This window comes from Hipposideros armiger, unplaced genomic scaffold (genome assembly GCF_001890085.2).
Source record: "Hipposideros armiger isolate ML-2016 unplaced genomic scaffold, ASM189008v1 scaffold_610, whole genome shotgun sequence".
NCBI lineage: Eukaryota > Metazoa > Chordata > Mammalia > Chiroptera > Hipposideridae > Hipposideros > Hipposideros armiger.
In genome coordinates this window covers 727,270-752,711 of record NW_017731960.1, presented here as the reverse complement: position 1 = coordinate 752,711, position 25,442 = coordinate 727,270, and the positions used below count along the sequence as shown (strand labels likewise).

The following is a 25,442-nucleotide window of genomic DNA, read 5'->3' as shown; positions in this document are numbered from 1 at the left end:
TTATGACATATTTTTATGACATAACTTTACTCATCATTGCCATTTTCCTTTCTGGAAAACACAGAAAGACTAAGTATTTAAGGTCACATATGGCTTAGTCATTCTGTATTTATGCTCCAGAAGCAGAACAGTGAAGTTTCATTCTCCACATTATGAGAAAATTGGAACCCTCCTTATTACAGAAAAGACTTTATATGGTAAAAGGGATTTCTTCCATTCCATTTTATTTTCCTCATCCTTTTTAGAGAATGGGGAGTAAATTCCAGGTTTTGACTTGGGTGAGTCTTGGTATTATTAATTGACACAAGGAACAGAGGAAGAAGCGGTAGCCTGAGAGGCATATAAGGAGTTCAGTTTAAGGTACTTTGACTTTTAACAGCTTGTGAAAAGGTTTCCAATAGGCACTTGGAAATGCTGACCTGGAGACAAGAGTGTATATTTGGAAGTCATTCATATAAGTTGGTAGTGTAAGCTGTTGGAGTGTGTAGAGTAAGAAAAAAATGAATGAACAGAACCCTGTGGAACACAAATATGCACATATGAGTATATAGGGAGCAGTAGAAGAAGAGAAACCTATGGAGGTGACTTAACAGCAAGCTCCTTTAATAACTGCCCAGTCCATAAGAATTGGTCAGAAAGAGAGAATACCAACTTGGATATGGGCAGCTGAACTTTCCAACCCCAAATCTTGTTACCAAGATTCATCTTCCACTTGGCGTTCTCACCAATCATTGCTCCTACCACTATGCTGGTCTTAGGGGAATACAGCTCTCTCTTTACTGTGTTGGCCTCTTCTTTCTTACAGCTGAGAGTGTAAGACTTCATAAAATTCTTACAGATTACAGAAGGAAATCATAAATGGAAAGTAATACAACCAGTTTAGGAAAACATCTGTGTGGCTGCTTCCATTGCTCATAGAATCCGTTGGTCCTTTGGGGTCCTTGACTGAGTTGTGTTCTTTCCCAGGTGGAGATTGCCTCCTTGCTAAAACCAAGGTCTTCCTCCACATGGCAGATTGGGTTTTTTTCCTCCCACCAGTGAGGAGAGTCCGTAAGCATATCTGGACTGCTTGTAGTCAAGGCTCAAGGGAATAAGGTCTAGAAAGGGGAAAAGAGGAAAGTTCCTTCTTCATATCAGTCTTAAGTTCCATCTTCCAGGATTTCTTTTCATGTCATAGGATGTATTTTCCAAGATAATTAACAATGTCTCCCTCCTTCAAGAAAGACAGTACCCTCTACCCACAGGGTATGACCTTACTCTGTGGACTCACATGGCTAACCATCTCAGAATACATTTGTCCAACGAAAGAATAAGATAAACATACCACAGCAGAGGGACTGTTGCAGTGATCATGGAGATGAGAGAGCTTGGAGAGATTGGTATCACAGAACGCAAGGGAGCAAGGGGAGCCAAGTGTAAAATGCTGTAGAAAGGCCAAGTAGGGGGAGAGATGAAGATGGTCTTTAGATTTTTTAAAATTAAAATTGGAAGTCACATTGATGCAGAGAGACTTAGGGGCTGTTTTTGCTTAGCAAAAATCACATCAACCGAGCATTGTTGTACCAACAACTTCAGGTAATTGTTGGAATAATAATGCTTCTGGTTGATTCTTATAGGAAGATTGTCTTCCCCAGTGAATCCTGTTACTAATATTGTTTTGCTCTATTTTACTTATGTTAGAATGATTTTTTAAACCATGAGGCAGGAGCATTAGTAAAACAAATGAGACCCCCTTCCCTACCATATAATTTGTATCTTGCTTTTACAGAACTTTATTTCTTATGCAGGATTTTTTTTTTTGACGAGGGTAGGAGGAAGAAAGTGGTATTCTTGTGTATGTTAATTGGTACCCCTGTGTAAACTAAACTGAGTTACTTGTGTTTCTGACTCCCTTTTTTTTTTCATGAGCATATTGGCAGCAAAAAGTAATGAATGGAAATGGAGGGAAAGGTCTACTTTAGCTCTGAACATAACTGCTTCTTTGAGTCAGGCAGCAGAAAAGTTTCAGTTTGAATCATCTTAGAACTCCAGCTCTATAGTATTACTTGTCGATTATAAATATTTTATTGGTAGATGACTTTCTTTTGTTCCTGAAGGGAACAGGTGGCCTCTTGGATTTTCTTTAGCAGAGAGTGAGTTCTTTAGCAATAGGGGAATATTTGTTCTATATTGCATGATAAAATGCAACATGAATAATGATATGCTTTCCCATGAATAATTAGATAAATGATTCTCATAGTAGATTAATAATAATAACACATTGTTATTATAGTAATAATTCATATTTTATATATGAGGGAAACTTTGCTCAAAGAAGTTGTGGTTTGTCCTAGGCTGCTAGACCTCGGGATATTCAACCAGAATTAGAACCTTATTTTCTTGGCTATCATTATATGAAAATCACTTACATATTCTTCAGAATAAGAAAACTCATTTACTAAGTACTGAAGAACACATGGCACTTATTTGATTATTTACCTAAAAATTAAGGACCCTTTGCTCTTAGAGAGTTTCATGATATCAGTTACAATATTTTGCTGACTTTTTAAAGTTATTTTCTTATTTCACATTTTATTACAACAGGGATAGTATGACAAGCATAGGTTAGGAGCAAAGTGCTTTGTGTATTCCTTCTTATCAGAAGACTGTATTGTAGATCCTGGATTCATAGGTTAATTTTGCAGGTAAATAATCTACTGTTGTGTTCTGTGCTTAGTGGTAGGATGCACGGTGCCTAGTTAGAATGTGGCTGGTCTTTGTCCTCAATTCCTGGCACAGTATGGGCACACTGGAAATTTACTTGAATGAGTTAATATCACCTATCTTTAGAAAACAAAACAAAAACCCTTTCCCTCGACCCCATAGTCTCTTCTAATATTTTCCGTTTCTTATCTTTCTAGCAAAAATCTGCAGAAGAGTTATTTACACTTTCTGCCTCTACTTCCTTTCTTTGTATTCTTTTTTGGAACAGCTCCAGATGGTTGTTTTTTTTTTTCAGATGGGTTTTCATATCTACCACTCCACAGAAATCTCTTTGTCAAGGTCACAGTGCCTTCCATGTTGTCAGCTCCCTTCTTGTTAAAATGTTTTCTTTACTTGGCTTCCATGATGCCCATGCTTCTGATTTTTTCCCTTACCTCACTGGCTCCTTTTACTCATTTCTGGTTTTGCCAGTTCCTCATCCTCTTTCCAACCTCTTAATGTTATGTGAGTCCCCTAGGGCTCTGTCCTTCCTCTCTTCATCTATATTCATTTCCTAGGTGATCTTATCTAACCCTGTGACATTAAATACCATCTATTTGATATTGACTGTTGAATTTCTAGGTTTCCCCTTGCATTTCAACCATATGTATGTATGTATGTGTGTGTGTGTGTGTGTGTGTGTGTATGTATATATATATATATATATATATATATATATGTAGTGCTTACTCAAAAATGTCACTTGGATAACTAATAGACATCTCAGACTTAACATATCCAAAACTGAATTCCTATTCTAGTCCCTAACACTGCCCCAAACCCGCTGGAACTCCACTTTTTCTCATTTCAGTAAATAGCTACACTATTCATTCAGTTGCTCAGACCAAAAAGAGTAGTGTCATGATACCCTTTCTTTTTTCATAATATCATTGTATTTATTTAGACATTCATGCTCTATAAGTTTCAAGAAACAAGCTCTAGTCTGGCTTTGTCTCGCACTGACACTGGGAGGCAGTCACTTGACTTGCCTATGATATCCTTCTTGACTGCTCCTTTCCCTCACATCTAATGTGTCAGCAAATCATACCTTTTATACCTTCAAAACTATTTAGAATCTTATCACTTCTCACCATCCTAATACTGTTTCCTTAATCCATCTCTTGCCTAGATTATTGTAGAAGCCTCCTAATTGGTTTCTTTGTTTTCACTCTTACCCACTACAGTCTGTTTTTTCAGCTGCCATTAAAACAGAGTCACTTTTTTGTTTAAAGCGCTCCAGTTACCTCCCATAATAACTTAGTGTAAAGTTGCAAGATCTCACCATTGTCCTCAAGGCACTGGTTAACGTCTCTGACCTCATCTTCTACCACCTCACTCAAATACATAGATGTGCTGGCTTCCCTGCTGTACCTCAGCCATGGCAAGCTCACATCTGCCTCACGATCATGCACTTGCTACTTCCCCTCTTGAAATACTCTTTTCTGAGGTGATTTCATACGTCAAGAGCACAGACTCTGGAATCAGACTGCTTAGGTTTGAATTTTCTAGTTGTCTGACCTTGGGCAAGTTATTTAACCTTTCTGTGCCTCAGTTTCTATATCTGTAAAATCATAGGGACCTACTTCATAGATGTAATTATGTTGATGAAATGAGTTAATATATGTAGATCACTTAGAATAACACAGACATAAAGTAAACTATGTTAACTATGATAATTTTACATCATTAAGCCTCTACCTGTATGCCACCTGCTCAGAGATTATTTAAATAGTGGTAGAATCATCAGAATAAATGATAAATATGCCTCCTAAGGGTATCTGCTTCGAAGAAGACAGCTCTCTGTGAGGTGAAGACAGCCCATGTGTACAGTGAATGTCTTTCTGTGGATGTCACAGGAGTGAGTTCCCTTTCATTTTAGTTACCAATCTGTACCTCCCCTCAATTTCTCTTTCTTTAGTCAGTTTGTCCTGTAGGACCTACTGCTGCCCAGTATTCCCCATCCCAGCTCCAGCTGCGGCTCCTGCCATTCAGGCTGGGTCTTTGGAGACAGACAGTTGGGACCCTGTGTGGATAGACGTATGAAGAAGAGTAACCTCACATCCTCCCTTTATCTTTGCCTCATAATGGATTTCATGGGCAGCATCCATAGTTGTCCATTTCCACCGCATCTATAAAGTTGACTTTGAAATCCACATTTGGCCTGAGTGTGATTCACATAGCTTTGCATGACGCAGATGCACTTATGTCACTGGAAATTTCTGTGAATTATTTAGACCATAGTTAATTGGACTTGGGTAACCTGGAGGCAATGATAAAATAATTGAATCTCTAAATCTGTTTAAATGATTGTCGCTTATGTATAATTCTCTGTGTAACTGGTCAGAGTAAATTGACCTGGAATGCCTTCATATTTTTTTTCCTCTGATAAAACCAGAAACAAGGGCTATGTGAAGTAATTGGAACTATTGGTAAGTATTCCTACTGATACCCTGAACACAACCAAGAGTTTTCACCTTAATCAGGGCAGAATAGGCTTTAGATAAGAGGCAGAATTATTAGACCAATTAATGGATTAGTTTTCCTACTTTGTGTCTCATTTTTGTGAGAGTGTATATTAGTATATTAGTGTTAGTTGCAAAGTTCATGCTTGCTTTAATAAATGGGGAGATTTTTGTGTCATGTTCTAATACTACACTACTCTAATGAGTAGTTGTTATTCCTGCAAACTAGAAAGAAGAAATACCTGTAGTATATATTTAATGAGTGAGGTCTGCTTCTCTAATTCTGAATTCTTTCGTGCTTGTCCCAATTGTAACAATTGTTTGCCTTCCAGAAGTGTGCAGTGTCCTGCATGAGGTACTGACTTGTGTACCCATGTGGGAACCCTCAACCAGGGACCTTGCACACTGGATATGTGTGTGGGGGCTCTTCAGAGGTCTGGTTTTGGTCTCTGTCCCTGATGATGGATGTCAGTTCGTAGTCCTGGCTGGCCCTAAAGATCCAAATAACTTGGTGATTTCAGGGTGCCATTAGTCATTTATAATGAATCAGTTCCTTTATTCTTTTGATTCAGGAGTTCCATAAGCAACTTTCCCTGGTCATTTAAGACCGTATATTATCATTATTTGACTCTTTAAAGAAAAGACTCTGACATCTCTTTAAAGATGCCTGAAAGTTGAAAGCTCATAGACACAGACAACAGTTTAGTGGCTACCAGAGGGAAAGGGGGGAGGGGAGATGGTAGAAGAAGGTAAAGGGGATCAAATATATGGTGATGGAAGGAGAACTGACTTTGGGTGGTGAACACATAATGCAATATATAGATGATATATTATAGAATTGTACACTTGAAACCTATGTAGTCTTGTTGACCATTGTCACCCCAATACATTTTAATTTTTAAAAAAGTTGTCTAAAAGTTGTAGACATTTGGGTAACCCATAAAAGACATACAGAAGTTTTAACTCTCTTCAAAGCTGCTAAGTTACAGAGCTCTAGTGTGAATTTTTTAATAGCCTGTGTCCTCACTGTAGTAAACTTTCCTCCAGGAGTTGATATTTCCTAGTTAATAGTGCTTAAGAGGATAGTTCACTAAGTGGAATCACAGTATAAAGCCAACTTGAGCTTATGTTTGCATAGTGATTTATAAAAGGTAGACTACTTAAAAGATTTGGGTATAATTTATGCTTTTGTCTTCACCTTAAATAATGGAATGTAATTTTTAAAACAGATGTGATTTTTAGAGCAGTCTTAGATTTATAGAAAAGTGGAGAAGATAACACAAAGTTCCCATATAGCCCCGTAAACCCCCATCTACACATGTCCAGTTTTCTGTATCATTAACATCTTTTGGTTGTATGATGCATGTTACAAATAATGAATCATTACTGATACATTATGGTTAACTGAAGTCTGTGCTGTATTCAGATTTCCTTCATGTTTATTTAATATTCTTTTTCTGTTGGAGGATCCTATCCATTATACCACATTACATTCAGTTGTCATGTCTCCTTTGGCTCCTCTTGGCTGTGACAGTTTTTCAGACTTTTCTTGTTTTTGATGACCTTCACAGCTTTGACAAGTGTTTATTCCTCAGGTATATTGTAGGTTGGTCCTCTTGGAATTTGTCTGATGTTTTTCTCCTGATTAGACTGGGGTTATAGGATCATATGATAAGACTATGTTTGGCATTGTAAGAAATTTCCAAACTGTCTTCCAAATTGGCTGTACCATTTTGCATTTCCACCAGCAGTTTATGAGGTTCTGTCACTTGCCTACTTGTCAGCATTTGGTATAGTCAGTTTTTTGGACTTTAGCCATTGTGATATGTGTAGAGGTTGGGATGTAATTTTTAATTTAGTCTTACTATCATATTTTGTTATATCTAACTATAGAAACATTAACTTTCTCCTGACACTTATCTTCAAATTAGCATTAAGGATATGTGTGCTTCTCCCCATATGAATAACTGTTACAGATGTTTAAATAGCATTTCACATATTACAGTAAAATACAATTACTAATTCTCTTTGCTTTCTTACTAATAACTATAAGCTGTATACTCTTGGTGTTAAGATACATTCCATTGATATTAATGTTTCATGTTTAATTGTTTTTGTTTAATTTTTTATTCTCATTTCCATTCTTCAAAGTCATTTTTGCTTTTTTGTTTGTTTATTTGTTCATAAAGCTTTTTTGTTTCTGTCACATTATGTAGTTTTGTACCAATGGCTAGAAGCAGACCGTCATGGCAAGAGCCAAGATGCTGCAAATACGACTTCAGGTAAAAATAAAAATAAAAGTTGAGGTTTTAGAAATCATTATTTTAATTCACCGCAAGCCCGTCATAATTGTCTGTTCAGTTTTGCTTAGGCAAAAAAGGTATTATTTTGTATTTCTGTTCTCTCATCTGCATCTTAATTTTCATAAAGACCACATTTGCTTCAAGTCTTGAAAAAAAATTATTCATGAGTCTTTAAGCTCTCTTGGCAGATATGTCCTATATTTTTAATAGGAAAGACTATTGCAGCTTAGGTTTAGTAGGAGGTTACTTGACAATATTACTTGGAATTAAGTCTATATGTAGTTGTAGTGGGGGGTATTAATATTTGCACAAATTTATAATCCTTGTTGATTTCAGGATAATCTTTGAAAGGTGGATTTTAAGTAAAGGATACTTTACTTATCCTTATGTATAATTTCCATATCCTCAAAATCCAAATTCTTAGACTGATTCATTTCTCCTATTAAGTCCTAGTAATAGATTCTAAGTTAGAAGTTTATAAAACATGGTCTCAAAATGAGAAGATAGGTTGTCCTCCCATCTCACATCTCCAAAAGGCATCTCTAAGATTTTCTTCTTTGGCTGGTACTAGTAGGAATAGATGCATCCACTCATTTCTAAATCTAAGTGTTATCAGAATTTCTACATTTGTTTCTTCCTGTAATTTCCTTCAAAATAATAATTACCCACTCCAATAAATTTTAATTAAAAAAGTAATATTAATATTTGCCAAGACAGCTGTATATATAGCATTGATCTTTCCTATTCTCCCCCACCCGCCTTTTTGGCAATCTCATTGGTGATCGTGGTGATGGTGGTGGTGGTGGTGGTGGTCGTGGTCGTGGTCGTGGTCATGATGGCGATTCTGTTTTTCTTTTGTTAGATTTGTGTTTCTGTTTTCTGGGATTTTTCGGTTTTTGTTTTTGTGAAATTCTTTTCTCTCTGGAGGTGGCTGTCCTCTCTCTACTGGTTGATTCATCGTGCCTCAAGAGGGTGTGGTGTTCCTGAGTTAACAGAACAGTTATGTTGAAAATGACACTGTCATGACTTTTCTGATTTACCTCTTGTCCCATTAATAACTTGATATGAATGAAGATAATGTTACTATTTTAACCAAACTCAGGCAGGAATTCATTAAAAGGTAAGTATTTCAAGGAGTTATAGCCTGCATTATGTTCTCTTTTATCTGCCCCACAGTATTTCATATTTTGTTTATATTTATGGATGATAAAAATAAGCCTTTCTGGTATTTGAGGGTGGGTGGAGGAGAGTTTCTTGACAGCTGTATATTTTCTGAGGCTATCCTGTCGCTGTGTCAACAGCACAGTCAGCAGCATAGACCTTTAGAACCAGGAGGAAGTTTTTGTTTTGTTTTTTTCTCTGACTTAAAGTGAAATGAAAAGCAACCTTCTTTTTAATGAAGAAGTGAGTAATCTAAAAAGCCTAGTGTTTTCATGAGAATCCGGTATCAGCTTAAAGATATCATTTACCCTTCCTGAAATTAACCATTCTGAACCCTGACTCTTTTCTTCAGACACATTGACTCATGGACAGTTTCACATTTTTCCATTGACTTTTTGATGTTTACATACCCTAGAAGCATGGTGAAAAATTGATAAACATTTCTTAGAGACCCCTTTGACAGTTTTTCTCCCAGAAGTGAAAACGCTCCATCTCTTAGAAGATGGAAATGTGGGGGTAGAAAGATACAGAGATGAAGTGCTTGCCTAAATATGTAAGAAGAAACCAAAGGAAAATGACCATTAGCTGCAGCCTTAAATTAGAAACTTGCTGCAACAAATCTACTTAAATTACGTTCCTTTATTCAAAAAACCTCCTATGTGTTTTATATTACAGTCTACAGCAAGATTTTAGAGTATGACTTCTCCCCCCGCCCCATGATCTGTTAAGTTTTGCAGTAAAAGGTGTTTTAGTATCCATCTTTTCATAGCTTTTTCAAAACTGGAAACTGAGTTTAACTATATGTCCAAGAGTGACTCAAAAATTTCTTTACGATATTTTTACTTGTAACAAATTCTGGTAAGTTGCATTTATCTTTTCATATAACAGCTCATGTACTGTGCTTAAAAAGTAAACTTATTAAAAAGTAGAAAAAACACAGGAAACAGAATAATATTGCTCCAAGATCTTCCAATTCATCAGTCTCAACTTTTTGATATTGAGAATTTTAAGATCCATCGACATTAAAAAATTTTATGAAAGTATAAGGCATTTGCAGATAATAGGTCTCATGGGAGTTAATTTAGTAAAGGAGATAAAGACCTGAGCTGACAGCTATTATTAAATTTTCTTATATATAACAATAAAGTATAGCCTACTTTTCTTTCCAGAATTTTGACAGATGATGAATTTGGCTTAGAATAGCTTGTTTCTTTTCAGAGTTTAGTGTGTTTGATGTGTTTTGTCTACTAAACTAGACAACTCAGTAATACTGTTTCTAATTCTTTTAACTCTATTACTTGTAAAATCCTGGAGATGCAGTCATATTTATTAGAGAATTTTGTGGAAAGTCAAGCACATTGCTTCCTTTAAACACTGCAGCATTGGGTTGATCCATGTACAAAATTTCAGGATTATAATAAGTATGATTAGCTTAATTCAGGAATATTTCTTTAATGTTGCCAAATGGATTTTTTAAATCACTACATATTGAAATGAGGACAATAATTAGGTTACTGCATGGATTATTTTAGCATATCTGATTTTTAGTATCAGTGGTTTAGCCAGAATTTTAAAATTCAGATTCTGAAGTTTTAAATGCAAACCTCTTATTAACAGTTCCTGTTTAGTTGTCCTTTGAGAATTTTACAAGGTAGACTGTTAAGAGGTAGAAATTGAATCAGATTCCAATATTATCAGTCGACATGGCTACAAAATAAAAATAAAACTATGACATGCTTTTGAAAAAATTTTGGACATTAACTAATTATTATTTGTTATAGGTGAAAATTTTGACCAGAGTCCTTTGAGAAGAACATTCAAATCTAAGGTTCTGGCCCACTATCCTCAGAATATAGAATGGAATCCTTTTGACCAAGATGCGGTGAACATGGTATGTGTTTTTCTTTTCCTCTTTAGCCTTCCTTTTATTTTATTAAGACGACAATAGTGACTATATTTTGAATGTCCTACATTATTTCATTTAATTTAATCCTTTAAATAAACAGTTTTATAATATATCCTCATTTATAGATGTAGAAAATGAAACTCAGAGAGGTTCAGTAATTTGCGTATGGCCCCCATAGCTAATAAGTGTATACAGCGGACCCTCCAAGTCCATATTCTTTACCAACTCTCAAGCTGTGTTGTAAGTATGTATTAATACACGATGCTTTGGTAAACAGTGATATTACTTTGTTTGCCTGGAGAAGATCCTGATAGAAGGAATATGATTGCAGTTTTCATTTCAAGGAATGCCATGTGATGAGCCTCTAATTTATCACATTCACAGAGTAAAGAGGTACAGGAACTTCAATGCATTATTTAGACAGTAGCTGGAATTTGTTTATAAGGAATTTGAATTAATATAATGAGTTACTACTGATGATTATAGGTCCCTTTAGAGATTCTTGGACATAAGTAGGTCATAGTTTTCAGGTCATTTAGGAAGGGTCCTGCTTTGAAGCCTGGATAATATTTTGTACTTCCATGAATGCTGTGATTATAAAAATCAGGGGAGCAAATCAGAGATCAGACATGATAGACACAGAGATGTTAAAGGTGGGCTGATACACTGATTAGTGTAGTTCTTTTTGAGTATTTTAAAGGTAGAGTCAAAAGACCCCATTATGATGTGAAAACTAATAGGGATGAAAATTAATGTTTAGTACATGCCTGCTAGATTCTTCATGTATGTTACTTTCACAGATGTACTTACATGTACCCAGTGAGGATTCTTACATTTTATAGAGGTTAAGTTCCTTGCCCAAAGTTATTCAGGGAGTCTCAGGTTAAATTCAGATCCTTTTTACTCTCTAACTCATTTTTCCCCACCTGCATGCTGTCCCCTCCAAAGAAAAACTGTGTAACTTAGTTTTGACCTGTACCAAAATGATATGGGTCACATTGGACCCATTATTGTGGTATTTGTGTATCACAGTAAACCCATTCCAGTCTGGGCTTGCTCCAAGGAGGGAGTAGCATGGTAATTTTTCTAAGAACAAATGCCTAAGCCACTTGGCACTTTGATTCTTTACAGAGCAAAATGTAGTTATTTCTCTAAACTGCTACCCAATACCAAAATAATCAGAGATGCCATTTTGTTGGAAGTTAATACTGTGGGGCAAGGCCTCATTTTTGGTGAAGACAGAGCTATAGATATTAAGTAGGACACAAGTGTTATTTTTATGAGACTTGGAGTACAGACAAGCTTCCAACTAAAATAGTCAACAAACAGCAGTGACAAAAAATAATTTATCAGCCACTTATGTCAGCAAATAAATGAAAAGATATTAAAGAAAATAGTGTCAAAATGAAGCAGTCGAAAAATGGATAAGAATGTTAATAGATTGTAACACTTCATCCTCTTAAATTAGTAAAATATTTCAAGGTATAAATTATTCTGTAAGAAATCAGAATGGTGTCCAAAACTAGGTTCCTATGTAATATGAACCTGGAGTTATTTGGAACCAAATGCCACACTTGATGTGTTTTGTTTCTTTTAGTCATTTGAATGGATTAATAGTGATATATCCATGTTAGCTTTTGCTTCTATCTGCAAAACATTAAGTTTTAAAGCAATGATCAACTTCCTTGATCTGTCTTTGATATTTTCTTTACCCCTTTCCTTTGAGATTATTCTGTGTGAGTAGCAAAAGTTTCCCTCTGAAAAATAAATGCATAGGTGTGTGTTTTGATGGATAAGCACCACACAGCATTCTGTTCATTGCTGCAAATCTGAAAGGATTTGCTGGCACTTCTTGAAAATCTCTGAAAAACATCCCATTAAACCAGTCTGCATTTGGGTCATAGATTTACTGCCCTTAATTTCCTCTTTGATTTATTAGTAAGTGCATTTATATGAAGCTATAATTTATTCCCACTTAATGGTATAAAGCTTTGTTTTTTCCGTTAGCAAAATCCTACTCCAACAAGTCATCGCCTTCTGTAGTATCAGTCATTCCTCTAAAAAGCAACAGTGGTGCTTTGAAATAAGGGTCATTAATTTCACACACAAATTAAGTACCCCAAAGCAGAGAACTTTGTTAAATAAAAAAAAATGCCATGTGTGTGAGTGCAGTGCAAATATAATAGAATATATATATATATATATATATATATATATATATATATATATGACAGGTGACTCTGTTTCTGAATTAATTGCTTTTTATGTCTCTTTTGGTTGCTGATTCAGAGATTTTTATGAAAAAAAAATAAATGAAGTATCATAAAACTGAGGACAATACAACAATCATACACCCACCACCCAGAACTAACACATGTCAACAATGACAAATTTGTTCAGATCCGTACCTTTCCCCGTAAATGAAACAAAGCATTGCAAATAGAGCTGAAGTTCCCCTGCCCTTTCCCCAGTTTCAGATCTCTGAGGTAGTCTGTATTGGCATCCATGACTGTTTATGTAATGTTCTAGTTAGGTAGACCTTATCCTTAAGAATGTACTGAACCTGGGAATTGTTAGGAAGAAAATATTGTCAATACCTTTTAAGATACATGAAATATAAAGATTCAGTTTTGTATATCTGTCCTAAATGAAACATTTGATATATGAGTAATATAGCAAAGTAATTAAAAGTGTAATAACTATTATAAAGCTTTTTATAATCTTCAAAGCTCTGAGTTTACATTTTACTATTTACTTTGATGGGTGGAGTAAAATGATGAGCAAAGAGGAAAGAGTAAAGGGTTGGCTGGGGAAAACATATTCTAATGCCCATCTTGCAAGATTCAAAAGGTAAAGGGCACTATAGACTTTTTAGAGTCAGCAAGAATTTGAAATGTTACATTAATAGATTTGCCATTAGAATAAAAGTAAGCACTTTTTTACCCAAGTTTAAGTTTATTCTCACAGTAAACTCATAGGAATGGGGTTCTAATCCTATAATTTCTGGAGGAGCCCACTTGTTTTCTTAATATTGCAGCTAGAATATTTTATTGACATCTCAAACTCAGCATACCCAAACTGAATTCACGATCTTTCCACCAACTTTGGTCAATGAGTGGTACAACCATCTACCACTTGCCTAAGCCAAAAATCTAGCATCACCCTTAAAAGTTCTTACTTTCTTACCCCTCCCCGTATGAGTCAGCTATCTATCTACTTCTCTGTGTTTCTACAGACTCACTGTAGTCCAAACTATCAAGGTCTGTCACCTGGACTCCTGCAGGGACTAACTGGCCTCCTGCTTGTGCTCTTCCGTTCTTCACACTATAGTTTCTGCCTGCCGTCTCTGGTCCTGAAAGCCTCTTCCACTTCTACTTCACATACGGAATTCTTCTTATTGACCCTTCAGATTTCATTTTTAACATGATTTCCTCAAAAAAGCCATCCCTGAACACTACCTTCTACCACCCTTCCACCATTCAGTCAGGTCCCTTTAGGTTCTCTTAGCACCTTGTACCTTTTGTAACACTTATCACAATTGCAGTTAATTATGTAGCTGGTTATCAACTTTGTGTTTTCTACTATAACTTAAGCACCATTACTAGGACAGAACACTCTCTCTCAATCATTGTGATAGCCCTTGCTTTGCACATACTAGAGGTTCAAATCATTGAATAAATGAATGTTTGCTTGCTTACAATACTTCCCTTCCCCATCCTTGTCTATTCAGGTGTCACCTCTACTGCAAAGCCATCTCTTAAGCAGGACTAGTTAGGTGCTTTCTCTTCTCTATTCCTATAACATCTTGAATACATTCCATAGCAGCACTGATCACAATATTTTATAACAGTTAGTTTATATGTCTGTCTTTCCTATTAGGCTGTGAGCTCCCGGAGTAAGGGATTATTTTCATACTTGTCTTTTGAGTTATGGAGATCTAATGTAATACGTGGCCTAAAACAGATGTGTTTTTTTTTTAAAGGAAGAAAGGAGAGAAAGAGGGAAAGAAAGAAGGAAGGCAAATTGACCATCCCTTTGAGAGTTTTCTGAATAATTTCTCTTTTGTGTAATAAGAGAGAGGGCATACAAGTCATAGAAGTATACAAAATGGAAAAAAGAATTGTTAAAATTCTAGCCAAACTTCCTGAAAAGCCCAAAGAGATGATGAAGACATTTGGTCACTCAAACCAGAAGGGCACACAGCATTGGGAGCCCGCTTTGGCTAAAGTAACCTGATTACCAATGGCAATCTGCTCGACAATGACAACTCTAAATTTTTAGTTGTTTTATTGTGGGAGAGTGGGATGGGAAGGGGATATTGTTAGTAAACAGCAATATTAAGGGATAACTAGAGGTTGTTGAATGCCCTGGTGAGCAAATCTTGATTTATATCTCAGGTTTTCTGAAAAATAAACCTGAGAATTCTTGCAACAATTCTCACTTTTAAAAATAAAAAAGCAATAGCATTTTCCAGTTGATGGTTCCCAGGTTAGAAATATAATTCTTACTTTTTTTTATTTGTCGGAAGAGAATTTAAGGATTCTTACATCTGTTTTCTGTAGCATAGAAAGTCATTTTTTACTTTGAGCACAATTTTTGGCAAGCTTTTCCTGTAAATGTTTGAATGCGTGCTCAACAAAGCTACAAACGCTTAAGGGAATATATGGCAGCTGTTCAAAAACAGTTCAAGCTATAATTTTGTGGTTTATGATGCCAAGAAAAGCCTATCAATTAAATTAAATCTTTATGCTGACTTTGGAGGTCATTGTGTTTCTGTCTTGCCTACTTGATGCAAAAACAACTACAGACTGAATCAGGAGAGGAACTAATTCTGATCCTGTACCCCCAGCTGTTGTTTTGTTTTCTTGTTCATTCATTTATTCATTCATTCAAGAAATACTTATGTGCACTGCACTATGCTAAACAAGTTTGAGTTTAGCCTGGAGCAAGAGGAATTCAAATCATCCTTCCTACACTCTTTATTGACTACAGTATATGTGTCAGATCAGTTTTCATTGATATAATCAACAGAATATCTCATTGACTTACGATGAAAGCAACCTTAATGTGAAGGCATAATTTTAAACAGATCATGCCATGGCCTTTCCTTATACAGTTTTCCCTAAGATTAGAAATAAGCAATCTTTTTCCCCTAGCAAATACAGGTATTTGTGTGTTTTACCTAAGTCTGTATCATATTCTACCCAGATAAACACAGTAATTTAGTTTTTGTTGACATATATAAAGATAGTTAAGTAGAGGGCCGGCTGAGTGGCTCAGCTGGTTAAGAGCTCACTCAAGAGTGCGAGCTCTGAGCAACAGCAGTTCGATTCTCGGCCCGAGCTGAGCTGCTAACAGGTGGCAGGATGGCTCAGCTAAAAAAAAAAAAAGTTAAATAAAGCTACCTTAGTTTCTCTAGTCTCATATTCAGTGATATGAAATATAAAGACATTTCCACTGGCATACTGATGCTAAGCTTCACAGTTTTTGCTTTTTATTCTTTTCAACCATCCTTTTTTATGGCTCAAATAGTATACGAGGTGTGATCAAACAATACGGTGAATGTTTAAATTAAAAAAAATTTGTTACAGTAAAAGACACGTTGCCATTAATCTCCCTCAGAATACTACCCCTCACTTCAAACACACTTATCTCATCATTCTTGCCTCTTTTGAAGCAGTTCTGCAAGTCCTTTTTCATGGGTGTCTTTACTTCATCCTACATCATGACAACACTTGGTGTCACACATCGCTTCTGGTATATGGTAATTTCTGTCAAAGAAAAACATTATGGTGAGTCCTCATCCACCTTATTCACCGGATCTGGCACCGTGTGACTTCCAGCTCTTCCCCAAAGTCAAAATGATTCAGGACATCGAGGCAGCCACAACAGCACAACTAAAGACATGAAAGAGGACTTCCAGAACTGCTTCAGAAAGTGGCATGAATGATGGGACAAGTGTGTTCGAAGCAAGGGGGAGTATTTTGAGGGGCGTTAATGGCAATGTGTCTCTTACTGTAATAAATTTTTATTTAAACATTCACCGTTTGTTTTTTTTATCACACCTCATAAAAGCAAAAATAAATGAAGGGGACTATATCAAACTAAAAAGCACCTGCACAGCAGAAGAAACCATCAACAAAACAAAGAGGCAACCAACCAAGTAAGAGAAGGTATTTGCAAACAACACCTCTGATAAGGGTCTGATATCTAAAATATGTAAAGAACTTATGCAACTCAACAACAAAAAAACCCAAACAATCCAATTAAAAATGGACAGAGAACCTGACCAGACACTTCTCCCAAGCAGACATACAAATGGCCAACAGATACGTGAAAAGATGCTCAGTTTCACTAGCAATTAGGAAAATGCAAATCAAAACCACAATGAGATACTACCCTCACACCTGTTAGAATGGCTATCATAAGCAAGACACATAATAACAAGTGTTGGGGAGGCTGTGGAGAAAAAGGAACCCTCATACACTGTTGGTGGGAATGTAGATTGGTACAGCCACTAGGGAAAATTGTTCCATGTGAGGTACTCTGGAATGTTTGAGGTTCTTAACAGTTCTTGAGTAAGAGATCCAACAAAATTAGAGAAACTAGTAATGTATGTGAAACTAGTAATGTATACTATATACCAGGGGTGCCAAAAAAATGTATACAAGTGGACACTTTGGTCAACATTGCTCAAGCAGTAGTAGTTCACTGTAATCAGAAGTGTCTGGATGCTGATGGTAACCACTTTGAGCACCTCTTTTTTTAAAAAAATATTTTTATTGGGGGTTATTGGGGAACAGTGTGTTCTCCAGGACCTATCAGCTGCAAGTCATGTAGTTGTTTCAATCTAGTTGTGGAGGGTGCACCTCAGTGGCCCATGTGGAAATCAAACGGGCAACCTTGGTGTTATGAGCACTATACCCTGTGCTCTAACCAACTGAGCTAACCGGCCATCCCTGAGCACCTCTTGTAATTGCAGAAGTCAAATGTGACTTCATCTTTTGTTATCAGTATGTATTATTATAATTTTAATACAGTTTTTCCTTTCTTAAAATGTGTATATTTTTTTGGCACCCTCTGTGTACACACACACACACACACACACACACACACACACTGGTGCAAGATTTTAATTGCTTCATTCCATAAAGACTTTTTAGAGGAGAAGTGACATTTTAATGGCATTTATAGGATGAATACACTTTTTAAAATTTTTTATGGAAAGGTAAAGAGGGCCTCTTTAAGGTATTGGGTCGTCTGTTGGGAAAGTCATGATATATTTTTCTATGTTTTTCAATGCAAAAATGCATCATGACTTTCCCGATGACCCAATAGTATTTATGCGGAGACTTAAAGGAAGTAAAGGAGCATTTTCTTATCTACTGCTGCATAACAAACCATCTGAATACTACTTAAGTGGCTTAAAACTCAACTCAGTTTGGCAGTTTTTCCACAAAGGGCCAGATAGTAAACAATTGAGGCTGTAAGGGCCATGCAGTGTCTGTCAGTCACTCAGCTCTGCTGTTGTAGTGCAAAAGCAGCCATACACACTTGAGTGGATGAGCGTGATTGTGTTCCAATAGCATTTTATTTACAAAAAAAGTGGCAGATTGGATTTGACCTAAATGCTGTTGTTTATTGACTTGATATTAAACAACAAAATCATTATTTGGCTTTCAAATCTGCAGTCTGGATAGTGTTTGGCAGAGTGGCCCCTCTCTTCTCTACTGGATGTCAGGTAGGGCAGTTTGAAGGCTGAGGACTGGGATCACCTGAGGGCTCACTTACTCACAGGCTTGTCTCCTAGGCTCCCTCTGTTTCTGTGTCATCTCTCTATTTAGTCTCTCTAGCATGACAGCTTCAGGTCAGCCAAACTTCTTATATGTTGGCTTGCTTTTAGTGCGATGAGACCACTGAAGGGTTTTGAGAAGAGTGACAAGGCCATCATATTTTTAAGGATCACTTTGGCTACTCTACAGGTAATAGATTATGGAAGACAAATGCAAAAGCAGGGAGACTGGCTAGCAGGATATTAATCACCAGGCAAGAGAAGAATGTGGTTTAGATTAGAGTAGTAAGTGTAAATAGGAAGAAGTAATTCATTTCTGGATATATTTTTAAAGGTAGAACTGATGGTCTTTGGTAATGGATTGGATAATGGGGTGAGGAGAGAAGTCAAAGATGAACTCAAGGCCCCTAGGCATTCCTGCTGCCTCCTCCGAACCCCTTTGGAAACCACTGCCCTTCAAAGCAGGACGGTTGATCTGCTAAAAGAGGCAAAACTAATTCTGTCTCCCTCCTACTAAAAACCCTTCAGAGGCTTCCCATTGTCCTCCTCAGACTTTGGACATGACTCACCAAGGCCCTTCATGATCGAGCCCCTACTTATTTCTCCTGCGTTCACTCTCACCTCACCCCACAATGCGTCCTGTTGCCCATCCACAGTGAGTGTGTTTCACTGCCTCAGACCCTCGTAATTCTGCTGTCTGGGCTTTGGCACATGTTGTCCTCTCTGCCTTCTCTTCATTCACTAACACCTATTACTTATGCTCAGGTTTCTGCTTGGATTTTCTTTTTTTTTCTGGTAGCTCCCTCTTTTCTCATTTATGTCCTCCTGCTATGTTTTTTTCATAGCAGCCTGTATTGACCCTATTATAGCAGTTCCTATACTTTATAATTTATGATTTTTTAAATCACCTGTCAGTATCACTGGACTGGAAGTTCCAAAGGGACGATGTCTGTCCCTCTCACCATTGTATCACCATCAGGGGCCTAGCTCAAAAAGGCATTTCGTAAGTGTTTGTTGACAGTTTGAATAAAGTATGTGTAACTTTTAAGGCGAATTGGGTTTTCTTGGTAATGTGGGAATTTGGGAGAACTTTTTAGTTTTATACCAGATCAATGATTAAGTCTGGGGAAAAGAAAAAAAATGTACTGTAATCATGTATGGTAAAATTATTTCTGTGCAGAAAGCATATTGTAATATAAAAGTAAAAGGGAATATATAAATATTAAGAATGACCATTATATTGGGGTAGTTGAATTACAAGTTCTGTTTCCTTAGTATATTTCAAATTTTCTATAATTTGTTTTATTTTATTTAAAATGTTTTTGAAGGCTTTTAAAGAATCAATTCTAATTTTTTATGCATTTTAAGTATCTTAACTATAATATCTTTGACTCTTCAGGTAATTTTATTCCCAAACTTGACTCAACCCTGGATAGTTCCCAAGACCTAGAGCATAATATCTACTGAAAATAATCTAAAATATCTGATTTCTGCCTTTCTGCTTCAGTAAATCAAAATCATTACATTTGCAGTTTATTTTTCATGGATGAAGTATCATATTGTTCAAACTAGAGAAAATAACTGAGGTTTTATTATTCTATTTAACTTTTTCCTATTTATCAAATGACCCTTTACCGATTTCCCTATTCCCCTGAAACATTATCATTACTCCAAAAATAGTATTCATGTGTGTGTGAAGTGCCCTTGCATATTTTGTCCTTAACTTGCTGATGTAGCAAATGTTGTAGATAAAGAAACTGAGGCTCAGAGAGGTTACATGACTTGCTGCAGGGCACAGCTTGGGTTTTTCTGGTCTGCAGTTCATTCATGTACTGTGTTATGATGCTCTTTTCCCCCTTCCTCCACAGTTGTGCATGCCCAAAGGGCTGTCTTTCAGAACACAAACTGACAAGAGAGATCCTCAGTTCCACTCCTTTATAATTACCCGGGAAGATGGTTCTCGTACCTATGGTTTCGTTCTCACTTTTTATGAAGAAGTTACAAGTAAGCCAATCTGCACGGCCATGCAGACGCTCTACCAGATGCACAACGCAGAGCATTCCAGCAGCGTGTATGCGTCTTCCTCCTGCAGCATGGACTCGCTGGCGAGCAGTATCGACGAGGGTGATACGACTTCCCTTTTGAAACTCCAGCGATACAACTCCTATGACATCAGCAGAGACACCCTGTACGTTTCAAAAAGCATATGTTTGATCACACCGCTGCCTTTCATGCAGGCCTGCAAGAAATTCCTTATCCAGCTTTACATGGCAGTTACCTCGCAGCAGCCACCACCTTTGCCGCTTGAGAGCTACATCCATAATATTCTCTATGAGGTGCCCCTTCCGCCTCCCGGGAGGTCACTGAAATTTTATGGTGTCTATGAACCCGTCATCTGCCAGAGGCCTGGGCCCAGCGAACTCCCCCTCTCCGATTACCCTCTTCGAGAGGCCTTCGAGCTGCTGGGATTGGAGAACCTGGTGCAGGTGTTCACCTGTGTTCTTTTAGAGATGCAGATCCTTCTCTACTCACAAGGTAGGTCCTCCCGAGATTTTAAGTCTCCCCAAAACAAGTACTTATGCTCCCAACTGCTGTACTGCCATGGGGTATATTATTAGAACCATATAATTCGTGGTTAGAAGTCTTTTCTATTTTGTGTAAGAGGAGCAGGTATATAGGTAGGACCGGAGGCTGAGATGGTGCCTCTCTTTAGGGTGGCAGTGGCAGTAGAGAAAAACAGAAAGGAATACAAAAGCAGTAACTTGGCTGATTCTATTTTTTCATGGAAATGGACCCCTTTTCCCGATAATACATAATTACCACAAAAGAAACATTCCTTTTCATAATGAGAGTAAGAGAACATGGAGACTTCTCATTTTTTATAGATTAGTAAAGGTTTACGTCAAAACTTAGCTGACATTAGAAAGGGAGAAATGAAATTGTTGACTCCGAAGCTCCCTAAGGCAGTCAGCTTTGGATCTTTGCCTGCAGGCGATTTCACATGGTGAGAGAAGGGGTACTGGCGTGAAACAGACACAACTCTCCTAGGTCTAACAATTCCAACTAAGTTCTGTGGGGTTTTTGTTTTGTTTTGTTTTTAAGGAAGCTATCTTTGTGATATGTTTTTATTCAGAGTTCTCTCAACACATACCTAAGAAAATAACAAAATTTGGGTTTTATTTTACCAGTGCATCTAAGATGACAATGTTGAGCCTAGACTACTAGATAGAGTACTGGTTCCAATCTGAATATGAATTTGCAGAGAAAATAGAGATGCTGTGTCTTAATGGATAGCGAATTGAAGGAAAATATAAAATGGTACCTGTGCATTGATGAGTCCTTTGAGAAATGTAGCACAAATATTTAGGTTAGCATTTTGCTAAATTGTATTTAGGCTGGCAGAATTATAGTGCAGTCTCCTGACTGCTGCTGTCAAGCTTATTTTACCACTTTCTTTTTTTTGTGTTTTGTTTTCTATTTTAAATTATAAATGAGGCTGAGCCAAGTAGGCTATATTTGTACTTCCCCATCTTGTGTGTATGTTGACACTATTTGTGTGTTGACAGTCCTTCACAAGGTTATGTTTTCTTCAGTTTATCCTGAATAATGTTCTTTGATAATGTGTTCCAGTGTCTCAGTTCTTATTATCAGGAAGTTCTTCTCTAATAGCCAATATAAATTCTTCCCTTTCCTCGTGCTCTCACCTTCTTAGTGCTCATCATTACTTGCAGATCATCCTTTTGTATGTGAAAGATTTAACTTGAAATAATTCTCCCTTCTTTTCTCTTCCTTCCTTTCTTGCTTTTTTCCCTAAAGAGGGAAGGGGTTGGAGAGTTGCTGAAAGGGACAGGGGCTTGGAGCTTAACACCTTCAGATGTATTAACCCATTAGAAAAAAGAATTTTAGAACCTAGACTTACGAGGCATCTTCAAGGTCATTTAGTTCAGTGTCTCAATGTTCTGCCTAGAGAAGCAGTTTGGGCCAGAAAGAAATTGGTTTTTGAAGTTATAACAATCCTGGGTTCAACTCTCTGTCCTGTCACTTACTGACTATAACCATAGACAAGTTACGTAATCTTCCTGAGCGTCAGTTAATTTATCTTTATGGGGATAACTCTCCTCGCTGATTTACGATGAAGGGTAAATAAGAAAACCCATACAAAATACTTTGGGCATAATTAGCTGACTAAATTATAGCCAATGTTGTTATAATTATTAGTTTTATTAGTCTTACACAATCCTCTATGAATTATGCATATCTTAAATTGTGAGGTTCTAATCTATTACTGCATTTAAAGCATAACTTTGTTAAATTAAATAGTTAAGGCATTTGTTTCAGGGTTGAGAACCTAATAAATGTCCTCTTACTCTGAATGTCATGCTTTTTTCAGAAAAAACCCTTCCATTATCACACTTCTTGTTTTAAATAGCACTGTGTGTCTCACTGCTTGTGGTCTGTCCTGAGGTCTCATCTTCCTGTTCTGTTTGATTACCTTGTCCCACCTGGTTTATGAAGTCTGTTGAAAAGTTATAGTTGATTAATATCTACCTATTCAAATGAATGATTATTTATGAGCATGTTTTTGTACTCAAGTGAATATTTTTTGGTAACTTGGTCTTATGCCAAGAACAAGAATGACTCCTGAGAATATGAATATATATATATATATATATATATATATATATATATTTAAGAATGTCATACAAAAAAGTTTCATACAATAATTTTGTAACCATGTACTGTAATCACTCTGTGTTAGGAATTGTACTACAAAAATGCGTCACACATTTTGGTTTTTTCCCTGCCTTTAATCCTCTCAACAGTGAGTTGGTACTGTTATCCATGTTTTATCAAGGAGGAAATTGAGGCTCAGGGAAGGTGAGTAACCTGCCCAAGATCACACGGTTATTACATAATGGGGTGGATGCTAAAAATGGGGCTCAGATCCGTCTGTCTATGGAGTACTTAACCAGCATGTTAACAGTGTTGGGCACTGCACTTAACCTTTCCTATCTGTTTCAGTGTTTATTTTTAAATTGTAAACTCATTCTGCAGGTCTATTGTAGAGGTATTATGCTTACTAATTGTAGAATATAAAATGAAAGCTCTGTGTAAATGCAAATTTTAACATTGACCAGTGTTTCTGCCATTAAAAAAAGACATTTCATTTAAATGAATGAGATCATAGAATCATTATGTTGATTTGTACTCTGGTGACCTCCTTCATTCTTCCTGATGTGTTAAGGGGGTTTTAATAACATGTGATACTTCATTTCTTGTTCACTGATAAAGCTGTGCCATAAAATTTTTAAATATTGCAGGCGCTGAAAAATTACCATGAAAACCCAGAGTGAATCAAAGTAGAAGGATTTCAGGGATGAAAATGTCCTTCTGGACTGATTTGGAATTCTGGTCCACAGCCCATTTAAAAGAGATTCAGTGTGTTATTTAGAGATTGTATATGTCACAGTCACTTTGCAGGGGTAACTAGCTGGAAATTTTAAGTAGAGAATGCACCCAGGAGGTAAAGACTGTTTTCTAGGACCCCAGATCAGAAAACATCACTTTCTGCAGCCTAGAAATGCCTGGAACAAGACAGGGAAGCTTGGAGGATGATCCTCTTTTCAAAGGAATAGCGGAGGAATAACAGACAGGGGACTTTAAACACCAGTGTCTGACTTTTGATACCAGTAATTAAAGTCTCAGGAACATCTTTGGGCCTTGCTTACTTCCTTCGACCCTTCACAATGGAAATAAGCAGTTACCCACTGCCCACACTGCACTGCGCGCCTATGTGTGCCATGAGCCTTCATAGGACCCCCCCGCCTCCTCTCCTTCTTGTAAGTCCTGCATGAATTGACTTTGTCAGAAAGTAGAAGCTACTTGAAGTTTTCTTGAAAAAGTTGGGAGTCTTCTATTCACAAGCTGCTAATCATGCTCAACTGAACATCATAGCTTATTGGTTATGGAGTTTATAAATCATAAAAGCAAACTTGATATTTTGATGGCAGAGAGTGGGTAACCATGATCTATACCTTAAAAGCAGTAGGATTTGACCAGCTTTGGCCAGAATTTTTATGCTATTAACTTTATTTTGTGATAAATAGAATCTTAATATTAAGACATTTTTCTTAATAAAGTTTTGTTTTATATTCAGGAAACTAATCCTTTGTCAATTTATGTGTAGCATATATCTTTTTCCTATTTGTGGCTCTTAATTTTCTTTTAGGGGGTCTTTTCATGAATTAAAATACTCCTATTCATAAATTCCAGTTTACCAATTTTTAAACTTATGACTTAACTTTCTGTTTTATTTAAGAAATTCTTCTCTATTCTGAGATCATAAAAATAGTCTACATTTTTTACTAAATATTTTTATTTTACATTTAGCATTTAAGGCCTTAACCTGTAAGAAATTGATTTTTATATTGTGAGGAAGAGTTCAAATTTAATATTTTAGAAATATCTATACTAGTTATCCTAGTACTACTTATTGAATAGACCATTCTTCCTCCCTCTGATCTGTAGTGCCACTTCTGTCATACATAAGTTCCTATATGTAAGGGTGTTTTTCTAGGCTTTCCATTTATTCTGCCAATCTTTCTGTCCTAGTACAGTACTAAATCACACTGTTGTAATTACTGGAGCTTTAAAATAAGCCTTGGTTATCTGTTAGGGCAATTCTCTGCACCACCGTCTTTTTATTGGATGCATTGAATTCAATTTGGGGACAGTTGACATATTTGAAATATTGTGTTCCCTTCCATGAAAATGATCCACGTCTCCCTTTATAAGGATCTACTATAATGTCTCTCAGTAAAGTTTTATAATAGTAAAGTAGGTAATAATGTGCAAATAATGGCAGTTTTGTTGCTTCTATTCCAGTCTTTGTCATGCTTATTTCTTTTTCTTGCCTTACCACACTAACAAGGCTCTCCAGTACAGTATAGAATGGAATCGACAGTAACAATTATCCTTATCGTTTTCCTGATTTTAAAAAGAATGGTTTTAATGTTTTACTAGTAAGTATAACATTTGCTGTACTGTTTTTGATAAATAACCTTGTACCAGGTTAA

At 36.5% G+C, this 25,442-nt stretch overlaps 1 protein-coding gene across 4 annotated transcripts in view; it reads left to right on the top strand.

The window, feature by feature from the left end:
- Positions 1-25,442, top strand: part of DENND5B (DENN domain containing 5B) — a 158,531-nt gene that overhangs the window by 64,571 nt on the left and 68,518 nt on the right. For 2 of the 4 annotated variants that reach the window (XM_019624972.1, XM_019624975.1), the window contains exons 2-4: positions 7,421-7,486; positions 10,450-10,559; positions 20,235-20,901. In XM_019624972.1, the coding sequence (XP_019480517.1) occupies positions 7,421-7,486; positions 10,450-10,559; positions 20,235-20,901 (843 nt within the window). The remainder of the gene's footprint in view (positions 1-7,420; positions 7,487-10,449; positions 10,560-20,234; positions 20,902-25,442) is intronic. The other 2 variants (XM_019624974.1, XM_019624976.1) reach the window with 1 other exon arrangement.